A 23,635-nucleotide genomic window follows, 5' to 3' on the forward strand; every position below is an offset into this window, starting at 1 on the left:
AATTTGATTAACTTTTTACAATTTTTTATTTTTTAATTTAAATGCACCTACTTCCTATATTAATATTTTGTTAATATTTTTTAATTGTGTAACTCTTTATTTTTATATATTTAATTAATCTTGCCTAGAATCTATATTATATTATATAAATAAATTATACTCATTAAAAAAGAGAAATAATTGAAATTGCCTTCAAACTAAACAACTTAATACATAAATAAATGAATTTATGTGTGTGTGAGAGAGAGGTGGTCAAGTGGAGAGTTATAAGTAGGATGCGGTACACAAAAGACCGCTTATCAACATATGAGCTGTTCTCTCTGGCTAAGACTCGTGCAATCCATTTGGGTTGGTGAAAAACCTCTCTTTCTCTCTCACCCACCCCGGTTTTGCCGAAAAATTCGGAACAAGCTGAGAATTAAGCGGTACTTGAATCACCCAATTAGCGATTTCTTCCTTGACTATCCTTCATATTCGTTGATCTGATGAATTGCCTAGGAAGTTCATCGTTGTGATGCAGCAAGGCACAAATCCCCGCAATTTTACGGTGGTGCCTCAATGGCATCCCCTTTTTGTCACTCTATCTCTCAACGCCCTACCCGTGCCCTACCTTCTGTTCTGACTACCTCTTCGATTCCGAGATTCCGTAAGATCTCACTGCCATATCATCGTTCTTCAAGTTCTTCAAGCCTCGTCCGTTTACTTTCTACATCCTCACGCGACGTATGTTCTTCTTTCTCTTTCTCAATTCTCTTAATCTACTCTAATTTACCAAACAGTTATAATTTGTGTAGAAGCAATAATGTTGATTGAGGAACTAGAAGAAGAAAAATAATGTCTTTACTTTTTTTATTCTTGTAGAAATTGAAACTATCATGTTTTAGACAAGAAGATATCTGTCCAGACTATGTTGAAGGGGAGATTTTGGGGGATAAATTTTCGGAAGGGCTATTGAAATCTGATCATCAACAATCAAAGGCTAAAAAGGATGATTGGCCTTCTCGTCTCCAAAATGTTAGTACATCAATTTACTTCTGAAATTATGTGATTTTTGTTTCTTATGGTTATTACTTCTGTATAGAAGGTTTCTTGGATGCTTAGAAGTTCAATGAATAATCAATTGGTTGGTTGTAGTGAATTTACCGATTTTATTGGTTGAGGCGTCCACATGACGACAAGAACTAATAAAGCTTGTATTTCCCTTTGATATTTGTATAGAATCAATATTTGTGGAGGGCCGAGTTTAGAATCAGTTAGGCGCAATAATGACGTCAAAGTTGGAAAACCTGTTAAGGAAAGATTGTGTTCTCTATATGTGTGGTAGTATTAGTTGGATGGTTAGAAAATTATGAGCTAGTATGCTGAAATTTAACAATAATCCATGCATATTTCAATTAAGTTTCTTGTCCGGTATCTGGCTTTTCCTCAAACAACCTGTGCGAGAAATTCTATTTATGCATTGTTTTCACCAACATATACCTAATTGGAATTAAATGTTTCTGTTTAGTTGTTCTTTTTCAAATTTGACATTAATAGATGAATCCATTCAAGAACAATTTGGTGATGGAAAAACTTACAAGATTCTTGCATCCATTTTACAATTCAACATTGTAGGAGGAAATCCTTTCTTATTGGAAGGGATTCATTGAAATTCATCGGAATTGGAAGATATTGAAATACCTGGATTAAATAGGAGATATTGTATTCATTATCTTACTGCTTTCTTCCTAATGCTGTAGAAGATAAAGAAATAAATTTAAAATGGTTAATTATTATGATCTTAAAGGGAAGTGCACCTAGACAAGAAATATGATATCATGGCATTTTAGTCCATATTATCCAAATTTTGGTGTTATACATGTATAATAAGTTGTGGTTGTGATGGATATGCTTCTATAGTAGTGTTCTAATTAACTTTTGAAACCAGTTAACCGAAGATACTCATGTATGTGAAAGCTTCTAGCTCAAAAATCAAGAAACAAAAAAACCTTCCAGTTCAATATATCTTCCAGTTTGCAGTAACATTCTTGGATAGATCGGTCTGGGTTACTACTTCTGAATCAATTCAGTAGTGGTAACATTGCTATGTCATTTGGAAGACTCTTTTCATCTTCAATCTCTTCCACAGATTCTTCGTTGCTGCTATATTTGACTTTCTGAAAAAAATACATTTTATTGAAGCATGTTTGATTGTTTTGCTATCAAGATTTACTTTTGTTTGTTTGTTGTAATTTTAAAAAGATAACTCCCAACATAAGTAACAAATCAAATTTATGAGGAGAAGTGCAGTTGCAATAGCTGTTTTCATTTAGGCTCGATATACGTTATTTATGTTAAATTGTAACCTGTACTGTGTTTATAATTTTAATCGGCCTTCATAAGATCAAAAGAACACAATCTTATATGGTATCTTATAAGTTGTGTTAATTTTGGTTGCTTATGTTTTAGGCTGCAAATGCAGTTTTTGGGACAGAACCTTGGACTGTTCCTTGGACAGCAAAGACCATTGCTCAAGTAAGCATGCTTTCTTATATCTATTTGCTTCCTTATTTCCATTCATTTTGTACTTATATTGATTAATTTTTTTGTTCTTTGCAATACTTCCATAAATTGATGACTGATGTGAGGTTGATTCTCAATCCAAGAGCTTGTTTGATGTGGATTTTTTTCAAAAACACCACTGCTTCATCAAACATGCCTTCTTCAATCTCATCATTCAAATCAATAATGAGAATACTAAATGACTTACTTTATTCAAGAGCTTGTTTGATGTGAATTATTTCCAAATAAACACATGCTCATCATTCAAATCAATAATCAACATACTAAATCACGTCCTTTATTCAAGTGCTTGTTTGATGTGGATTATTTCCAAATAAGCCACCATCTCATCAAGCATCCTTTCTGCAGTCTCATCATTCAAATCAATTATCAAAATATTAATAATCACTTACTTTATTCAAGAGCTTGTTTAATGCGGATAAGTTTCAAATAAACCAACGTCTCATCATTCAAATCAATAATAAAAATACTAAATCACTTACCTTATTCAAGAATGGGGATTATTTCCAAATAGACCAGTATCTCATCAAGCTTGTTTATTCTTATAGAAAGTAATGTTAAATCTACTTCTTAATGGAATCCAAAGTCTCATTATGTGATTTATTTATTTGTCTAGCGCTTGCCTGTATCAATGAGCCCATTTGAAAAAAAAGACTTATAATTGTGTTTTGTGTATCTGGATACAGATGTGAAACAACCAAATAAGTTTTTGAATCTGTCTCTATCTATGTTTAATTTCCAAACATATCTGATTCTGGATCCAAACACGAAATTCCTTTTGTGACAATTTTCACTTGATACAGGTGATGCTACTCTGGATTGCCTCATTCTGGTTAGTAGGATCTTGGCTAGTTCCATATTTGGCTCATGCAGCAGGTTTCAGTAAAGAAACGTTAACATACAGAGGGCAAGCGCTATACAGTCTTTTGACGGATGTAGTCGAAGGTCTAGCTGGAATCGGAATCATCTACTTCTCCCTTTCCAAATTCAGACCCCTTCCTTCCGACTGGTTCAGATTTAGAATCGACGGAAACAAATGGCAGTTACATGTTGGATTAGGCTGCCTCATGTTTCCATTAGTCAACCGTCTCTCACAAGTGAACCTAAATCTACTTCCTATCTTTCCATCTACTCCAGTTGCTGTTTCGAGCGTGGAGCAATCGATTTTTGCACGAGACCCTGTGGCTATGGCAATTTATGCTATCGTGGTTTCAGTTTGTGCACCTGTTTGGGAGGAGATTGTGTTTAGAGGCTTCCTTTTGCCTTCGTTAACCAGGTATATGCCCGTTTGGTGCGCGATTATTGTTAGCTCGGTTGCTTTCGCACTTGCTCATTTTAACATGCAAAGGATGCTGCCTCTTGTGTTTCTCGGGATAGTGATGGGTGCAGTTTTTGCTGGGTCTAGGAACCTGTTCGCGTCTATGCTTTTGCATAGTCTTTGGAATGCTTTTGTCTTTTTAGATCTTATGAAATAACGTTCTTGCTCTTTGTTTCAATTAGTATATCTCAAATTGGCCCATTTTACCTTACATTTTTTAGTGTTTATTCTCTTCATATCATCCATCACTTTAAGTTCATCATTTGGACACATTGAGTTAGATCTGAAAAAAAAATTAAATAACAACATTCTCCAACTAGCATTGGAAAAACTACCATGTGTAAGCTTAGATTATATATATATATTACCTATTTTGTATTTATTTGTTGACAATTACTATTATAATTTAGATTATGATTAAAAATTAATAATTTGAAATATGATTTAGAACTTATTGAATAGCAAGTGATAGGAGTAGTTGAGAGGCTAAATAACATTGAAGTGAAAATTCAATCTATATCAATCAAAAAATCACTTTTTTAACAATTTTTCAATGAATTTGTAATTGTGACAAAGTTTATGAAAATTAACAATTTTTAAATATGCTCTTGTATTTTGTATATATTTGTTGCTTCTATTTGCACGCAATTCAAAATTGAGAAAGAGTAGTCTATTTTTAAATTAGCTCACTTGCTAATTGCTATTGTTGAGATGTGTAATTATGACATTCTATCTATAGGTGTTTTATATTTTTTATGTGTGAATTTCTTTTATTTTAGTGGGTTTACATCTTGATGCTAGATTCTTGGAGATGTAAAGATTTTTTTTTTTTAATTCTCTCTTTCATCAAGAGATGACCTATCAATTCATACAATTTTTTTTTACATTTTCTTTTTATTTTTTCATTTAGCTTTTTTTTTATATTATTTGAAAAAGAATTATTTTTGTGAAATTTTCTTCGGCTTTGCAATGTAATTTGTGAAGATTTTGACAAGTGAGGGGAAGGTTTTCTCTTTTTGATAGTAAATTGGAATTCCATTTTGCAATAATTCACATTTATACAATTTTTAACTATAAAAAAGCTTTCACTATTACTTTTATGTTAAAATAAATTGAAATTAAAGTTAAGAATGCAGTATGAAAAATTTATAATAAATATTATTATAATTATTACAAGTTTTATTCTCTCTTTTATATATATATATATATATATATATATATATATATATATATATATTAAGGAAAAATCAATTCTTTTTAGTTATTTTAATGAAAAAATTTAAATATAAAAGTGTCTTGTTTATTTTTTCACACTAAAATTTGAATTGATGTTTTGTTTTATTCAATTCAGCATAATATTTAGTTAAAATGGATTTTTCGTCTTGAACTTTTGTAATTCAAATAATATTTTTTAACCGTTGGTGAGTTGATTTGCTTGTACATTTTTCATTGGGTTAGTAATCATTTTTCGAGTCTGTATTCGTCTCTATGTCCCTATCTTAATAACAAATTAGACGAATAATTAAATCTTAAGTTATTTTTTAATTTTCAATAAAGAGTTATTGTAACTCATCTTTCATATACAATATACATGTATTCCCTCATTATTTGTATAAATTTTCACTATTTTATCATTTTTCATAAACTCAAATAAGTCGATAGAGTGACCAATCTTTTCTATGATTTTTAAAAATTGTTTATAAATTTAATATATAAAATGATTAATTTTTTATTTTGATTTATAGATATATTTGGTGTTAACTATTAATTTTATATATATAATATTTAATTGAATTTAATAAGAATTAGTTATTTATCAAAAAAAAAAAAAAAAATTATAGATAATTTTTCAGATGTATAAAAATTTATTAAAGAAAATAATTCATTTAAAAATCATATACTCAACTTGTACTTAATATATTTATCTTTTATCAGTTCACTTTCTTCTTTGGAATATTTGTTATCTTTTTTAAACTTTAATTTGATTTTTTTTTGGTATATTATCAAATAAGTCTAAAATATATGTTTGGACAAAGTTAATTGCATTAATTGTATTATTTGGATCATTTTATTAGTGAAGAAGGGGTGAAAATTGATCCATAAAATATTCATGAGTGTATCAAGATCAGTTGGTTGCAACTTGCAACCTACAACATTCAAACTATTAAGATGTTTTTTCGGTTTAGTTAGTTATTATTGATGTTTTTTTATTTATTTATTTTAGTTATATTAGTAAGCCATTATCTGATATGTGAAGAAAGGAGGCTTTCATTGGTCTCATGAAGCCATATAGTCTCGAACTTAAAAGACAACTTTGATTAAAACTTCAGTGTTAGCCTCACTCAATTTCATCATGCCTAAGGTGGTCCAGACAAACGCTAGTTACGTTGGTATTGATAATGTGTTAGGGTCTAAAATCAAAAACCTCGGTCCTAAAATATTTTGTGCATCCGTCTCTCGGCCCAAGTGTCCATATGGGCCAATTTATGTTTTTTAAGGAATAATTCTGTTTTGTTTACTTTCTCTCTTATTTCTTTTGAAACCGAATTCTGTTATTTTGAAAGTTTGTTGTAACCGAATACTCTTGGGTAAATCAGCCTCTTTAAATGGTGATGCCCACCCCACTTTTTGGGGCTATGAATTGAATATTTTGGAACTTGGTGTTTAAGTTATCTCTCGGCCTTCCTCCCCCTTCTTGGACCGCTAGGTGTGATCTAGTGGTATTTCTCTCCTCCCCTTCGGCTCTTCTCTCCCTAACCTCGAATTCTCCTCTAATTCTATGTCCGCTGCGCTAGAGTGTTGGATTTCATCATCAAGAACCCGTTTCTTGAATTAAAGAACTTGAAAGGCTCGGCCATAATTAAAACTCCTAACATAATGTTTTGAGTCGTTTATTGGCAAACCTCATTTAGGATTATCGTTGCACGAGAAATAAATGTAAGTGTTCTTGATGGAGGTGAAACAATAGCATCATTATTTGTATTTCCATTAAGTGAGCATCAAAGTTTGAAATTTCTTACAAGCAAAGTACTATCACGACAACAAAAATGACTAACTAATCTATTCAGATTTAAGTATATGATTGAGTGAATAACTCAAATGAGGCGGAAAGTGTTTTTTCTAGAATGACTCAAGATTAATGTGGTGGTTTTGATGCGTTGAAATCGACTTTGCAAAGGGTATTTTGTTTCATATGAGTGACACCACAAATATTATTGACTATTTCATGTAATGATCGTGATAAGAGTCCACTTGTGAGTAGAGAGTCATTAAGCTAATAGAGAGTTTGTGTATGCTACCATGAGACAATGTGACTAGATGTTCTAAAATTAAAGCATAACTTGAATACATGATCTACCACATTATATTCAAACCAAGGTGAATATGTCCTTTCATCATTAATCACCTCATATTTGGATGAGCAGTTCACCTTATCGATTCAAAAGACACACATTACTAGCCATTAACCTCGATTCCTCAAGAAGTAATAAATGAAGTGATTGTAGCTTGTGTTTCAATTTGGGTATTGTGATTTGTTTGATTTGGGGTTATATATTTGAGAGAAAGGTTGAAAAAGAAAAAGAAACAGAGAAGGGGACATACTTCCATTTTAGATTATGACTAATGTTCTGTTTGATTTTTTATTTTGGTTAAAGAGTTATAAAACTAGTAACCCTACCAAAGTTGGTCACCGGTAAAAGTCGACTTAAGAGATCAAATGTCACGTGTTCGATTCTATCTGAAAGTGATTTGAATTAAAACGGAGACATATCAATGGCGTGTCATTCTAGTTCTCCTTAACCCTACCAAAGCTGGTCACCGGTAAAAGTCGACTTAAGAGACCAAAATATCACATGTTCAATTCTATCTGAAAGTAATTTGAGTTAAAACGGAGACATTGGTACCAATGGTGTGTCATTCTACTTGTCCTTAATTAAGTTTTTATTTTTTTATTAATTTTTTTATATTAGGAAAGATTTTTAACTCTATTTCTCTTAATATTGCTAGTTTATACCCATTTAAAGTATAATAAATAAAATTTAAAAATAGTTTGTCATAGACAAATCTAGTATTCTTATTTATATATATATAATAAATGAAAATCCTTTCAATGTACCTTTATGGTGAGTAAGACGTGTGTGTTTGCTCACCTTTCCTAGTGAGTAGTTGTGACTTGTCTCTCTATCTCCAATCTTGTCCCTCTTTACTGTATATCTCCATCCAATTTCAACACATCGAGACCATCGTAAACCCCAAATTACAACCTTCTTCTCCAAATGGCTATTTCAAACCTTTGTAGTGCCTCCATTAGGATATCCTCTCTGCTTCTATCAGATTCATCCCCATTTCCACAATACAAACCCATCTCCCCCCAAATTCCATTTCACTCCTTCCCTGCAAAGAGAATCAGAAAAGTTCCCACCTTTTGTCTTGGGAACCAGAATGTTGTAATCGGCTGTAAAGCTTCTGAAAAAGATGAAGATGAAGAAGAAGAATCGTTTGGATCCAGTGGCAATGAGACTGTGTTGTATTCTTTCTCTCCTCTTCCATTGATCTTATTGGGTGCTCTTCCTGGAGGTACTCTCTTTCAATCTATCTGTGTATCTAATTTTCTTGGATTAAGAGGGTTGATAATTGAATCTGAAGTTGAAAATTTTGTTTTTGGAATGTAAAGCTGAAGCTGTTACATCATTGTTTGAGCCTTTTGTGGAGCTTGTAAAATCATTGAATCTTCCTGAATGGCTTGTGCATTGGGGTCATCCTGCTAACATGGTCAAAATTTCTAAACTCCTCAACTTCTTCTTCTATAACATATTAATCACCATGTTATGTATTCTCCAGGCTGTTGTTCTGTTTGCTATGGGTGGTTATGGAACTTACTTAGGTTTTCGAATACGATTATCTGACGATGTTGTAAGATCACCCAGACATTTCTCTAGTTTTATCTAACAAATCAAAACCAAAAAAAAAACATGACATTGATCTTTATTCTTGACATCTAGGAAGAGAAAGCCAAGGCTAAGGATTTGCATCCGAAACTACTAGGTGGAATGTTTTTCTTCTTTGCTTTAGGCGCCACAGGGGGAGTAACATCTCTTTTGACCTCTGGTAAACCCATCTTTGAGAGGTAAATTAATTATAGTTTCATGTAAAATGTCCTAATCTTTTGAGAGGTAAATTAGATTAATTCAATCCGAACATGAAGTGGATATTCACATCCTCCTAAGAGGTCCTATATTCGAGCTCATAAGACGGCAAGTTCTGCGCTTTAAGTGTGTTTGCGGGTCATGTGATTTACTAACTTCTCATCTTGATTTCAGTCCTCACGCAGTCACGGGTTTCATTGGCCTTTCTCTTCTAACCATACAAACATTATTGCCAACATTTTTTGAGGTAAATTCATGTCATTTGCTTCTTTTTTTTCCAATCAAATGCTTCTTCAATTGATCATCAGAATTTAAGTTGTGGGTATTTTTGGGGAAAATTTATTTTGTTAATACAAAATTATTTTGTAATATAATTTTAGATATATTTATTTGGAATGGCTAACTGAATAAAAAAAATAAAAAATGTATGCTTGTAGGGAAATGCTGGGTTGAGAAATGTGCATGGGATTTTGGGGAGTGGGATAATGACACTCTTTCTTGTTCATGCTGCTCTAGGCCTTCAACTTGGTCTTGCTTAATTTCTTTCTTGTAAATGATTCCTTATTACTGGTACTGGGCCTGATTTTCTATGCATAACGATTCACCCACATCCTTTTCCTATAATATATAAATATTATTTGCCAAACAGTTTATTTTTGTAATAAATATGAAACATTATTATATTATTGTTTATGAAATAGACCCAAAAAAGATGTTATCAAGTTCAAAATTTTGCAAAAAGAAAAAGAAAATGAAGAATTAAAACTGAACTGATGTTCCAAAATTGATTTTACCTACAAAAGACATGGACTATCTCAAATGACTATCATGGAGAAAAATGACCAAATTAATCAATGTCCTAGATAATGATGATATTGTTGTTTAATTTTCAATATTAATGTGAGATCATTTACTTCATTAGTGTTAGATAACTATCATTTACCAATCCAAGTGCATATAAAGATAAATATAGTTGAGGCCAAACTTTGGAAAGATAGTCCACTCCCATCACACAAAAAAAATTAAGTTCCTTTGTTTTAGAGGATAAGTAAAGATAATGAATACAAAATATAACAAAAGTTACTTAACAAATGTTTATATTATTGGAGGGAAGATTTTTCTATAAATTTTCATTAAATAATGCTTCAAATAAGTCTATGTTTTAACGTCTTTATTTATAAGAATATATCAAAAGTCATAAAAAAATAAAATATTATTTCTAAGCCCATTAAAATATATAAATTCTAATAAAATATATGTTCAAAACCCAACGATCATCACTTTAAATGAATATCGCGTTTATTTAAGATTTGATGAATAAATTATAAATTTAACAATTTTCACCTTTATGAGTCACCATAACCCAAACTCAAAAGGTACCCATGAAGGTACATATAACCTATTAGCCTCACTCTTATAAGAGTTCACATATACTATGATTTCTCAATGTGGGACTTCACATCTTTCCCAACTTAATCACCCAACATCCTCGTTATGATCTCATTCGTAGTCCTAGGCTCTTTAGGTTAGGACTCTAGAACTGATCCACGTGACACTCTATTTCTACGGGAATCAAGAGTTGCTCCCTCATGACACTTTGTTCCTATCACCGGATTAACTTTAATACCACATGTAATGTCCCAAACCCGAGTAGCGTTATTCATGAGGAAATAGACTAAAAGTGTCCCCGATCAAATCACTAGGCCAGCATAGCCCAAGTTCAAAAGATATTCATTAAGTTATCTATAGTCTATTAGCCTCACTCATAAGGAATTCATATTATGATTTCCCAATATAGAACATCACAATCTTATAACGTCCCAACCTTGAGTATTGTTATCCACGAGGAAATAATCTATAAATACCCCTAAGAAAATCACTAGGCCACCACAGTCCAAGCTTAAAAGGTACCCATAAAGTTGTACCTATACACGCTTATTTCTTCTCCTTTACGTCCCATAAATGTTATTTTTTTGCGTGAGACTTTCTCTCATCTTAAGCGTCTATCAATTTTAGAGTCCACTTAACGTCTTTTGTTTTAGGGTATGAAGGATCTAATACTAAGATAGATTTATCCATTCGAATGCTCCGTCTTTAAGAGCGTATTGTGTGATTCGAAGTTGGTCGGTTCAATGCCTTACCTATCCTTTTGAATGTTCTGCCCATGGAGGGGACACATTGAAGGACTTAAATAGTAAACACGACCCATACACTTTTAGAAAAATGTTTATTTTACGAAAGTTATGCTATAGAACCCTGTGGCTTACATTCCTCTCAAATCTCACAAAATGAAGATAGAAGAACTATCCATATAAGATGTTGTCCTATCTGTTTGAGATGATGAACCAAAGTGGAGTTTTATGTCATAGACTTTTCTTTTTTTGCCCATATAGGTTCTAGATTAGTACGTGTTCAAAAACGTAATAATCGAGTTGACTTTAAGAGTCGCCACTTTAGTTTACTTCAAAAAGAAACTAAAGAAAATAATATAGAGTATTCATAGATTAAGTGTTCGGTGCTTGGTTACGCATGAGGAAAAAGGGCCGCAATAGATATGTCCTATGCTCCTATCCCGTGGGAGTCTCTACTAAATGTAGTTGGTCATTTGTTTGTGAAGGTACGTTACACATTTGCATTATGAGTTCAGAATTCTTTTGATTGTGTATGCAATAACATTGTCTCTAATTCAAAAGAAGTAATCATAGCTCTAATTAGATTCCAATAAAGGTTGGCATCAAGTCATTAAAATTCTCTTGATTTCCATTTATCGTGTCTTAAATCTATTTAACATAATACTATATGCTTAATCTAAAGATGATTCTAGAATCTCGTTAGGTTTTCCTACACTTAAAGAAGAAGATGAAATGAAATCTTGAATGCACTCCTTGGACACACATGAGAACCACAATATGAACTCCTACATTTGTCAATTTACTTGAAGGTTTGTTTGTTGATCTAGACTACGAATCCTTGCACGCAATGAACTTCACTATCGGAATGCGGATTAAGAAACGAAGAGGGGAATTTGAGCCCTAAAACATGCAACAACGAAATCGAGAATTTTTCCAAAAGAGTTGGAAAATCTCGAAAGTTTTGTGCATGTACAACATATTTTTATAAATATTTCGCACTCGATTTCAGATTTTTTCGGGGTTACAAGACCACCGATATGATTTCGCTAAAATAAGCATTTTTCGGAAAGTGTTCTAAAAATTTTAGAGATATCAAAAATATTTTTATGAACCTACTGCGAAAATTTCATAATTTTCCAAGCAACGCAGCTCAAGATATGAGCGTTTCAAAATAAGCCATTTTTCAAATGAGCCCCCAAAATTAAGAAAAATATTATTTTTGTTGAAAATGATATTTTTAACCAAAATTTTGGAATTTTTCTTGACTCAATTGGAGGCCCTAACTGAAGAAATAAGGTTGTTTGGTATAAATGGAATCAAAGAAGCCTTAAAGAATTTCCCAAAAGTTGGATATTGAAACATTATATCTAAAATTTGATGAATATAAAGTTGAAGAGTTGATTTAGACGTTAACAATATTCCAGAGATCAAATTAATTCGAATTCCTTGAAATTGATTCGAATATGGAAGTTCGAGGTCAAAATTGCACAAGGTAGAAAGTTTATGGGCCAATTTAATTAGAAATTATCTAATTAATTCATAATTAAAGTTTCTAGACAAATTTAAACAATTGCAAAGCTCAAAGGCCAAAGTGAATGTGCCTTGGAACTTGGAGGAATTAGAAAACAAAATTTTGAAAAGCTGTAGGGCAACTTCGTTGTCTTCCTCTACCTATAGCTCCTTTTGCCTCGCCGATTCCTGCAGTTGTGCATGGAGATTCGTCGACCAAGGACGGACACCTAAAGTCGCCTAGGAATCAGCTACGTCTTTCATCTTTTTTTTGTTCGACTAGAAGGCTTCCCAGAATCATATGACAAAGAATAGATGAACACTTTACTTCTTCCCTATGTGAACTCCCGATGTTTAACAAAGCGCCATTCCGCCTCACCGCTGCTTCAGAAGACAAGAAATTGTCGCTACGGAGGCTCTCTAGTGCATTGGAGATCTTGGATAGCAATTTCTACAGATTTAGAAATCAGGCTGTGGTTGCCGTCTGTGATTTCTTCTTTGTCGATGCATTGACTTTATGAACAACACGAGAGCCTTCCTCATCCTTTAGACCTTCAATTGCGCCTTCGCTTCGTCGAGGAGATCGTCAGGAACATCATCAAAGAACTAACCGATAGTTCTTCCTCCGATGAAATCTAGAATTGAGAAATGAGACTAATCACGACCTATCATGTTCCTAACTAGACTCAATCTAACATAGAGACTCTAATAGCTAGGTTAACCAAGCATTCAAGAAAAAATCATTCAAACATTCATCAATTAAAATCAAAGTATAATTTAATTAATAAACGAGATCAACATAACATTAATGTCAACAATGGTGTACAGAACCGACGTCCTAAATAATATATATAATGTAATAACAAAAGCCTACTTGAAGATGTTAATGAACCAAAGCAATGACGATGGAATCGAACTCGCTAGAGATGATCGGAATCTCGCCGGAATTGCCTTCAATGGTTCTTTAATTGGTTGCTTTGTCTCAAAGTCTACTCTCCCTTTTGTCTAAGTGTTAAACCTTGGAAATGAATCCTCTTTACTCAATTTAATGAGATAACATCCTTAAATACCCTTAGGTAAGGGTAACTTAGAATTTTAATTTTTTAGGAAAACCGGTAACTCGGTTGGTAGGTTATTCCGGCCTATTTTCATCTTGATCTGTGACTGGGCTGAATTTATCCTTGTAGGTAACCGTTTGAGCTACACTTTGAGCTTTTGTTTGAACCAAATAGTCAAGTGTAGATCGAGTTATCCTTTTTTTGAAGTTAGGCATTTTCTAGTTTTAGTTTTCAACTGTGTTCTAGTTCAACTGAAACTTCAAATGGCCATATCTCTTAACTCAGACCACCATTAAAGTTTTACCAGGATGCATTGGAAATTTGATCTTGTTAGCTACAATATTAGTATTAGAAAAAATCTTCAAGACTGGCCACAAGTCCATGTTCTTGATGGAATGTCAGAGTCTTGAAGTGAATATATTGGCTTATGGACGACTTAGCGTGGGCTGTAGGTCAAACCGTGAGTGCTACTTGGTATAAAAAAATAAGCTAACTCAATCGCCTATCCAACAGTATCTTATTTTCTCAAAATGGTTGAGCCAAACAAAATATATGAATTTTCAAAGTCACCCAATGCTTCAGTTCGCACTAGGACTGTAGTGGGTGAACCTGCATCGGATTGTCAGGATAAAATGACTAGTTTAGCTACTGAATGGAGATATGGGAAAGGTCCATTCAAAGGGTCTACGTATTAACTTCCCAACCATAGGTCACAATCCAAATTCCAAGCACTATAACTCTAGTTATGAATTGTACATCGTGGACATGTTCAGTTTGATCCCATCTTGGTCGCATTATCTTGTACCATCAATTTAGAGGGGTTAAGAGTTTCGACTCCATTTTGGATACAATCTAACATCGTAGAGGACTCTTAAAGATTTTCAAAACATCCAAGAACAACTAATTTCGTTGAGTATAGAGACCTAGGTGATTTTTTTAAGTTGAAAATCTCCTTTCAGGATTACTTCAACGAAACAAAACCCCAAATACACATATTTCGGCCTTTTCAAATAATCTTGCATCTAGCGTCAGCATGACGTCAGAACACACATATTTTCTAATTCTTTGGCACAAATCTTGACTGGTTGACTTCCGTTGACCTGCTCTTAACTCGCCCTATTCAACTTAGTTTTTGACAATTTTGCCCTTTTGAAGGTTTTCTGCAAAAACTTGCCAACAACAATATTATACTCAAAATTCATAATTTTTCGAACCATTCAATCTGAACGTTTTAGGTTTCCCAAATTATGACTTTTTATGAAAAATAGCATTTGGACACATAAACAAGCCCTTAACTAGTTGTTTGGTACATTTTGTCCAACATCAATATTTTACTCAAATTTTATGATCTTTCAATACAGTCATTCTGAACGTATGAAAATGTATGAAACTCGAGTATTTTTGGAAATTGATGTATGGACTGCTACTTGAGGGTCGTTCTAAGTCAACTCCAAAAAGCATAGATTTTTTTTTTGCTCCCCGATCAAATAATCATGTATAATCATTATACTAGATCGGACAAATTTATTTTAATTTCGGGGTATACAAAATGAGTGTCTACGGTACTTATAGTCTATTAGCATCACACTCACACGACATCCTCATCGCAATCCCATTCGTAGTCCTATTTATAAGAGTACATAAAAAATCATAAAAACTAAACTAATATTTCTAAGCTCGTTAAAATATGTAAAGTCTAATAGAATATGAGTTCAAAACCTAAGAATCTTCAATTTGGACGAATACCGCGCTTATTTGATATAAATTAAAATTTTAACAATTTTCACCTTTAAATATACGAGTTTAACACTCCAATATTCACATTTTCTCAACTCATTAATGACATAAGTTGTCATACCCCCTATAATGCCCCTAACCCGGGTGTCATTACACGTGAGGAAATAGACTATAAATACTTTATAGTAAATCACTGGGCCACTATAGTTTGAACACAAATGATGCCCATAAATGTACATATAGTCTATTAACCTCACTCTTGTAAGGAGCTCATATTTATTATGATTTATTCCGATATGGGACATCACAATTTCCCCAACTTAGTCACACGACGTTCTCGTCGTGATCCCATTTGTAGTCTTAGACTATCCTAGTTAGGACTCTAGAAGTGACCCACATGACACTTTATTTATGCGGGATACAATAGGTGCTCCAATGGGACACTTTGTTCCTACCACCGGGTTGCCTCTTATGCCACATATAACGCCCTAAACCCGAGTACCATTACTTATGAGGAAAAACTATAAATACCTCTAAGAAAATCACTAGACCATCATAGTCCAAACTCAAAAGGTGTTCATTTAGGTATCTATACTCTATTAATCTCACTCTTAAAAGTTCATATTATTATGATTTCCTGATATAGGACATCACAATCTTGTACCTCCCCAAACTCGGTATATCGTTACCCGTGAGGAAATAGACTATAAATACCCTCAAACAAACCACTAGGCCACCACATCCCAAGCTCAAAAGGTACCCTTAAAGGTATATATAGTCTATTTATAATCACTCTTACACGAATTCCTCGTCGTGATCCCATTCCTAATCCTAGTCTCCCCTAGTTAGGATTCTAAAAGTGACTCATGTGACACTTTATTTCTACAGGATTCAAGACGTGCTCCCCCGTGACAATTTGTTCCTACTACTAAGTCGACTCTAATACCACTTGTAACACTCCAAATCTGGATACTGTTACTCATGAGGAAATAAACTACAAATACTTCCGAACAAACTACTAGGCTACCACAACACAAGCTTAAAAGGTACCCATAAAATTATTTATAGTTTATTAATGTCACTCTTATAAGGATTTCATATTTACTATAATTTTCTGATGTGGGGCATCAAAATCTTCCCAACTTAGTCACACAATGTCCTCATCGCGATCCCATTTGTAGTCCTAGTCTCCCATAATTAGGTCTCTAGAAATGACTCACGTGGCACTTTGTTTTTACGAGATTAAACAAGTACTTCCCTATGACACTTTGTTTCTTCCACCAGGTCGGTTTTAATACCACTTGTAACGTCCTGAACTCGGGTACCGTTATTAATAAGGAAATATAATACAAATACTTCCGAACAAACTACTAGGCCACCACTACAAAATCTTTAAAAGTACCCATTCTTATAAGGATTTCATATTATTATTATTATTATTATTATTTTCCGATGTAAGACATCACAATCCTCCTAACTTAGTCACGTAACATCCTCGTTGCGATCCCATTTGTAGACCTCGTTTCCCTAAATTAGAAATCTAAAAGTGGCCCACATGGCACTTTATTCCACCGGGATTCAAGATGCGCTCCCTCATGACACTTTTCCAACTACTAGGTCGACTCTAATACTACTTTTAATGCTCCAAACCCATGTATTGTTACTAGTGAGGAAGTATACTATATATACCCTCAAACAAACTATTAAGCCACCATAGACCAAGCTCAAAAGGTATACATGAAGTTATCTATATTATATTAGTCTCACTCTCACGCGATGTCCTCGTTGTTATCCCACTCATAGTCTTAGTCTCCTCAAGTTAAGACTCTAAAAGTGACTCATGTGAAACTTTGTTCCCACTGAATTCAAGATATGCTCTCATGTGACACTTTGTTCTTATCATTGATGTAACCTCCAGAAAAAAAAACCCTTGTTTTTGTGAAAAACTTGAGGTTTGAGAATTTCAACATCGCTTTACGTGTCAGAAATTTTCTTTTAAAATAAAAAATTATTTTTATAAGATTTCATTGATTCTTGACACCTTTTTGAAATTAATTAATTTAAGATTTTATGGTTGAGCGAAGTACTTGAATATAAATTTAAGAACATCGCTCTTCTGTTTAGCAAAATGTTCAATTTAAGTATCACTCATCAGTTTAGCGTAATACTTGAATATGGTTTTAAAGAACATTGCTCTTCTATTTAGCGAAATGTTCAATTTAAGTACCGCTCCTCAGTATAGCTAAATACTTAAATATAATTTTAAGAACGTCGATCTTCTATTTAGTTAAATGTTTAATTTAAGTATCGCTCCTTAGTTTAACGAAATACTTGATTATAATTTTTAAGAATATCGATCTTCTGTTTAGAAAAATGTTCAATTTAAGTATCATTCCTCAGTTTAACGATATACTTGAATATAATTTTTAAGGACATATCTCTTCTGTTTAGCGAAATGTTAAACTTAAGTATTGCTCCTCAGTTTAGCGAAATACTTGAATATAATTTTCAAGAACATTGTTCTTCTATTTAACAAGAAAATTATTTATTCTAATCATAACTCTAATTAGTGATTATGTTCGTGTCGCTCCTCTCATTAAGCGAGAAATGATTTAATCACAACTCTACTTAATGATTAAGTTCGAAATCAGACTGCCTTAATTTTCAAGGTACTAGCGTCTTCTTCATGGGTCTTGAAATACTTTCAAGAATCGGTTCCGTACATCCTTCCTTAGAGTGTGTCGAGAGGAAACCACATGTAACCGATGTTCTTCAAGATTTATTCTATCGCTTTTGGGACTTGTCTTTTGTCATGACGTTTCACCCTAAGTTTCTTCGAGGGATGTGTACGCTCAAATGCTTAATCTTTCAACTGTGCATCATGAAGTTGAGTCTCGCTTCTAAAATTTAGAGGTCAACTTGCTTAAAATTCTAAGGTCTTTGAGCTCTTTTTATACTCTGGGTTTATTTAATAGAATCGGTACATTCTTGTTCTTGCATTAGCAATTTAGACAAGGGTCTAGATGAACAACAAATAGTGATTCAATATCTCAACCTCTATGAGTATTGTTCTATTTTCTTCGTCCTCTTTTCTTGATTACCGGGGTGTATCTAATAGACTCAAACATTTTTTTCTTTCTTGGTAATTAGATAGATTCTAAAGAACAACAATATTATATTTCATATCTCAACCAACATGTTCTTAATTGACTTAATTCTTTTACTTGAGGTCTTAGATCTTTGCACTTGACCTCACTTGAGACGCGACCTCGTCTCCGTTGATGACACGGTTCCGAGTTTTGACATCCATCTTTTATGATCTCCCTCTTAAACATTAGTAGTTTAAGCTTTCGTCTAGACTTGATGTAGATCCGTTTACGAAGCGCCTTACTTGGATCCCACTAGTTACATTGGCTTGTCATGAGACATCCGTTGGTGAGAAATGTCTTTTCCCGCATCACTACTTATTTCTTGTACTTGCTCATCAGTTTGCTTGGCACTAGAAAGGTTCAAAAGTATAATGAATTTAGCTTCCGAAAATGTCCTTAATATCGATAATGGAGTTTGTTTATTTTTGGATAAATTTGTGATCCCATGTTCCTGTTGGCTTGAACTCTATGGGGATGTATTTTGTCCCAGCTCAAGAATTGACTTGTTGGAGATTTTATTTTGATTGGGATCGAGCTCATAACAAGCTGCCTCATAAAAGGAGAAATTAGTTTCGAACATAGTTCCGAAATTGTATCACGGATAGATCGTGATTCCACATTTTGTTGTGGATGTTGAGTTTTGTCTGGAATTGCAATTGACTTAAGTTGTGAGAATTTCTTAAGTGTTTGTTGGAATTACAATTGACTTAAGTTTGGAAAATTTTCTTAACTATCTGTTGAAGTGGCTATTGATTTAGGGTTGGGAATGTGATTATTTGTTTTCATTTTTTCAAAAATACCCCTAGTGTCGATATAAGGGTTTGATTATTTTAGATTTATTAGGACCAAGCTCGTGACAAGCTATTTACGTATTCTCATAAAGGAGAAATCAGGTCCAAACATAGTTCCAAAATTGTATCACGGATAGATCGTGATTCCAAGTTCTATTGGGCATCAATAAATGTATTTTCTAGGAGATTACCAGATGTTCAGTCTCTTGTGTAAACGGTTGGAGATTATTTTTATCACTCATGTCTATTGAGAATTTGTTTTATTTTTATTTTATACGGACCGAACTCATGATAGGTTAAATAAATTCCAAACAGGACCTTAGCCAAAATATTGGTTTAGGAAATATCCCCAAAATATAAAAATATCATTTTCTAACCTTTTGGGATTATTTGAAAATGAATTCGGGTTCTAAAATTATGAAAATAATTTTGGATTTTGAAAAGTGGAACCTAATAGGCGTTAGGACCCGAGTCCTAGGGTCCAGTTTTAGAGATTTGGGCTCGATCGGGTTTAGTCTAGACTAGGGTGGTCTAGACTAGGGTGGTCTAGACTAAGGCTGGGGCGCATGTGTCAAGCGACCAAAGGGCCCAGTCCTGGGTTTGGGAGGCTTAGTCCCAAACTTAGGTTGCTCGGTCCTAGGCTTGGGAGGTCGGTCCCAAGTCTAGTTTATCGATCTAAGTTCTTGGTCATAGGTCTAGGGTTAGGTTTATCGATCTTAGGCTAAGAGAGGGCTCAGTTCTAGGTTAGAAACATCGGTCATTGGCTAAAGGGAATGCTCAGTCTTAGGCTAAAACCATTGGTCGTGGGGCTCGGTCCTTCCTCAAAAATACCAGTCGTGATCTTTGGTCTTAACTCAAGAACACCTGTCCTTGGTCTCGGTCCAGACCGAAAATTCTCGGTTGGGATCCTCGGTCCTCGCTCTCGATCCTAGGCTAAGAATCTCAGACTTTTGCCTAGGACTGATAGGACCAAGGTGTTCTTGATTTGGTCAATATTGTAGGTGCTATAACTTTTGATCCAGATTATGGAATCATGGTGTGTAAGCTATATGTTAGTTCATATGATTATGAAAAACAAAAACTCTAACATAAATCAGGATTATTGAATCTTTACAAAGATCAATTTTAAAAAACTATTTTTAGGTCAAAATTTGGGATCTTTTAAATTAAGTCATTTTAAGGTTTGATTTTTGTTCCATTAGCTTTGAAATAATGAATATAGTTAAACACATCCATAACAAGAACATTATTCAAACATTAAAACAATTTTTGAAGATTGAATTAAAATTCAAAAAAATTCAAAAACACATTTTGATCAAACATAATCAAAATGATGTTACAATCATTGGGGATTCATCCCAACATGCTTACAAACATGTTTAATAGCTATTTAAATCAAAAAATCCTGATTAAACTCAAGAACACAAAAATTTACAAAATCTAGTTTTCAAGCTTAATTTTTTTTATTTAAGTTGATTTGATCTGATTTCTTTCAACATAAAGTTCAAACATGATATAGGGAATGATTCTAAACAAAGAAATCATATGAACAAGCTCTAGAATAAATCAAACCGATCAAACTAGAAAATTGTGAAAAAAATTCAAAATTTCAATTACAAATTGAAATACAAATCTTATAGATTCACACCAACAGTTGGAGAAGACTCCTTGGATGTGTTGGAGGATATCCAGAAGCCTGGATCAAAGCGAGGATCGTCAGAGAAGATTTTGATAAAAACTAGTTCTTGGCCGGAATTAAGAACTTTCATTCAGTGTCTAATTTGATGTAATTGTTTGATGTCTTGGTAGAGGGATGCCTAAAGATTTATAGTCGAGCTAGGTCGGTCGGGGAAGGAGAATCCAAGTTGAATTCATTGATTTCCATGCTTATCCCTTAACCTACCCTAATTTGTTGCTACTTAATCTAGGATGAGATAAGGTTTCTAGATAAAAGGGTATTGTTGGTGAGGATAAGGCGAGCTCATGGACGAATTTTGGGAGGATAAGATCAACAAATGGCGAGGATAAGTCTTCTGGAAGGATTGTTAGTCTTCGATCGCAATATCAGCGATAACCTAGTTTGATCAAAGAGGACGAGCAAAACAACGTCGTTTCGTCTATTGGGATGCGGGATCCCATTGGAGTTCCTTCTTCAATCAGGCGATTCAGCTAACGGGGTTAGTCCGTCCCATTAGTTGATCTAGTGGAGCAGACGCGCGCACTTGGGTACAACCGAGTGTGTGGTGAATTCTTGAGCATTAGATGACGCCTGTGTGCTCATCTGATGGCCACAGATGTTGCTCCAATAATTAAATATAATTTTTGCTGCATTGGATTATCCCTTTTATTTTAAATAAAAGGGTTATTTTAAAACGAATTTTAATTTCTTTCTTATGTTTTTCTCCACCAAAAATTCCACAAAAATTATTTTTGTAAACATAATAAAAATTATGTTATTATTTTTATTTTTTTTAATATTTTCGAGTATTTATTTAATTGTTTTAAGTAATAAATTAAACATAATTTATGTTTAAAATCTTAATTAAATAATTTAAAGCCCTTCTTAGATTTAATTTGTGTAAAATAAATATAATATTTTAACCTTAAATTACTTTTTGAATTTTTATTTATTTTTTAATTAAAATTTAATTATTATAATAATTAACCCTAATTTGATTTTTTTTTTTATTTTGAATTTAAAATTCAAAATATTATATTAATATTATTAAAAATAATAATATTTTTTTCTAAATATGTTAGGTCAAATTTTTTTATGTTTACAGTAAAAAATTTGTTTTTCTACTAATTACACATTAGGATATTATTATATTAAAAAATAAAATAACATAAAATAAGAGGTAATGTTTATATCAACTATAATTTGTTTAATTTTGGGTTTTTAAGATTTTTATAATTTAAAATAAATAATTTTTATTTGAATAAAAATATGGGTTATTTTGTGATTTGTTTAGTAAAAATTATTAAAATTTTAATTATATTTAAAATTTAATAAAAATATTTTAATATTTTAATTTATAAATTAAATGATTGGATTATATTATCTATATATATCTAATAACGCTTAATTTAAAAGGTTGGAGGTGTACATCACGCTCTCTCCAAAATTATTCACATCATCATCATAGTATTTTCTCTTTCTTAGATATATATATATATTTCTCTCTCTTCATTTATCTTTATCAATTAATTGTTTTTCTATCCCTTACCATATATATTCACACTAATAATATATAAAATATATATTTTTTTATAATTTTATTAACTTTCATCATTAATTATTTTATGTCTGTTACTCTTTTATATATATACATATATATTAATATTTTTTTATTAATTATTTTAAAAATAAACCTAATGATTCTCGTCTAAAATATTATATATATTAATCACGCTCTCTCCAAAATGATCAACATCATCATCATAGGTATTTTCTTTTTCTTAAATATATATATATTTCTCTCTCTTCTTTCATTCTCAGGCTTAGATCTTTATTTGTTATAGAAAGTGGTTGATTATACATATTCTGAAAAGGTCTTTATTTGTTATAGATGCAATGACTATTTTTTTCTTGAGTTTTTGTAGACGTAATGTTGTCATTTTCATAGGGAGAACGAGGCTTTCAGTTATTTCAAAGAAGATCCATATTTGTGTAATGTGGTATGAACTCTTGAGCTCAAGTCTAAACTTCTTATCATATATTTTTATTAGTTCTTGAAATATAACTTTTCTTCTCTATTATGTTTCGTCTCTCCTTAAGTCTTATTTTGTTATTCAAAGACAGATGAGAGTAAAGTTATCTAGAGACTATATATATATATATAATAATTCCCGATTTGTTTGGTTGGTTTCAAGTCCTTTTAGTCATCACTTTAATATGTTGATTTTTAATATTTCAATTGATGTTTTGATGGAGATGATGAGTTCATTGGATTCAAGATTAAACAACTTTGATTTTTTTATTAGGTTTTGGCGATAATGGTGCTATCATGGTTATGCAAAGTTGTTTTTGGTGATAATCGTGTTATCATGCCTGAAGGTGTGAGCATTAGTAAGTCAGTGAAATTTAGATCATTTTATCATAAAATTTATTTGTAAAAAGATTTTTTAATTTTTCTATTACATTAATTCTTGATTTTATTTGGTTTATTTCAGGTACTTTCTGCTATTGTATGCCATTATACTTCTAGATGCAAGCTATTGTCTGAATGTTT

At 32.4% G+C, this 23,635-nt stretch overlaps 2 protein-coding genes across 2 annotated transcripts; both read left to right on the forward strand.

Moving 5' to 3' along the window:
* The first annotated feature begins 292 nt into the window (after positions 1 to 292).
* Positions 293 to 4,058, forward strand: LOC124935995. Its single transcript, XM_047476445.1, has 4 exons — positions 293 to 723; positions 862 to 1,014; positions 2,449 to 2,514; positions 3,366 to 4,058. The coding sequence occupies exons 1-4, from the start codon at positions 559 to 561 to the stop codon at positions 4,035 to 4,037; spliced, it is 1,056 nt and encodes a 351-aa protein (XP_047332401.1). The 5' UTR covers positions 293 to 558; the 3' UTR covers positions 4,038 to 4,058.
* A 4,001-nt stretch (positions 4,059 to 8,059) lies between these two features.
* LOC124936169 lies at positions 8,060 to 9,713 on the forward strand. The gene is made up of 6 exons (XM_047476634.1): positions 8,060 to 8,458; positions 8,556 to 8,653; positions 8,723 to 8,794; positions 8,884 to 9,008; positions 9,202 to 9,274; positions 9,465 to 9,713. Exons 1-6 carry the CDS (start codon positions 8,158 to 8,160, stop codon positions 9,564 to 9,566), a joined length of 771 nt encoding a protein of 256 aa, XP_047332590.1. The 5' UTR covers positions 8,060 to 8,157; the 3' UTR covers positions 9,567 to 9,713.
* The last annotated feature ends 13,922 nt before the right edge of the window (positions 9,714 to 23,635 follow it).

This window comes from Impatiens glandulifera, chromosome 4 (assembly GCF_907164915.1).
Source record: "Impatiens glandulifera chromosome 4, dImpGla2.1, whole genome shotgun sequence".
NCBI lineage: Eukaryota > Viridiplantae > Streptophyta > Magnoliopsida > Ericales > Balsaminaceae > Impatiens > Impatiens glandulifera.

What these genes read in the sequence shown, in the direction of transcription:
- LOC124935995 (XM_047476445.1), top strand. Translation starts at nt 559, where the DNA reads ATGGCATCCCCTTTTTGTCACTCTATCTCTCAACGCCCTACCCGTGCC. An exon ending in GGCCTTCTCGTCTCCAAAAT is followed by an intron (nt 1,015 to 2,448) that starts GTTAGTACATCA and finishes CTTATGTTTTAG; the next exon opens with GCTGCAAATGCAGTTTTTGG. An exon ending in CAGCAAAGACCATTGCTCAA is followed by an intron (nt 2,515 to 3,365) that starts GTAAGCATGCTT and finishes CACTTGATACAG; the next exon opens with GTGATGCTACTCTGGATTGC.
- LOC124936169 (XM_047476634.1), top strand. Translation starts at nt 8,158, where the DNA reads ATGGCTATTTCAAACCTTTGTAGTGCCTCCATTAGGATATCCTCTCTG. An exon ending in TACGATTATCTGACGATGTT is followed by an intron (nt 8,795 to 8,883) that starts GTAAGATCACCC and finishes CTTGACATCTAG; the next exon opens with GAAGAGAAAGCCAAGGCTAA. An exon ending in TATTGCCAACATTTTTTGAG is followed by an intron (nt 9,275 to 9,464) that starts GTAAATTCATGT and finishes GTATGCTTGTAG; the next exon opens with GGAAATGCTGGGTTGAGAAA.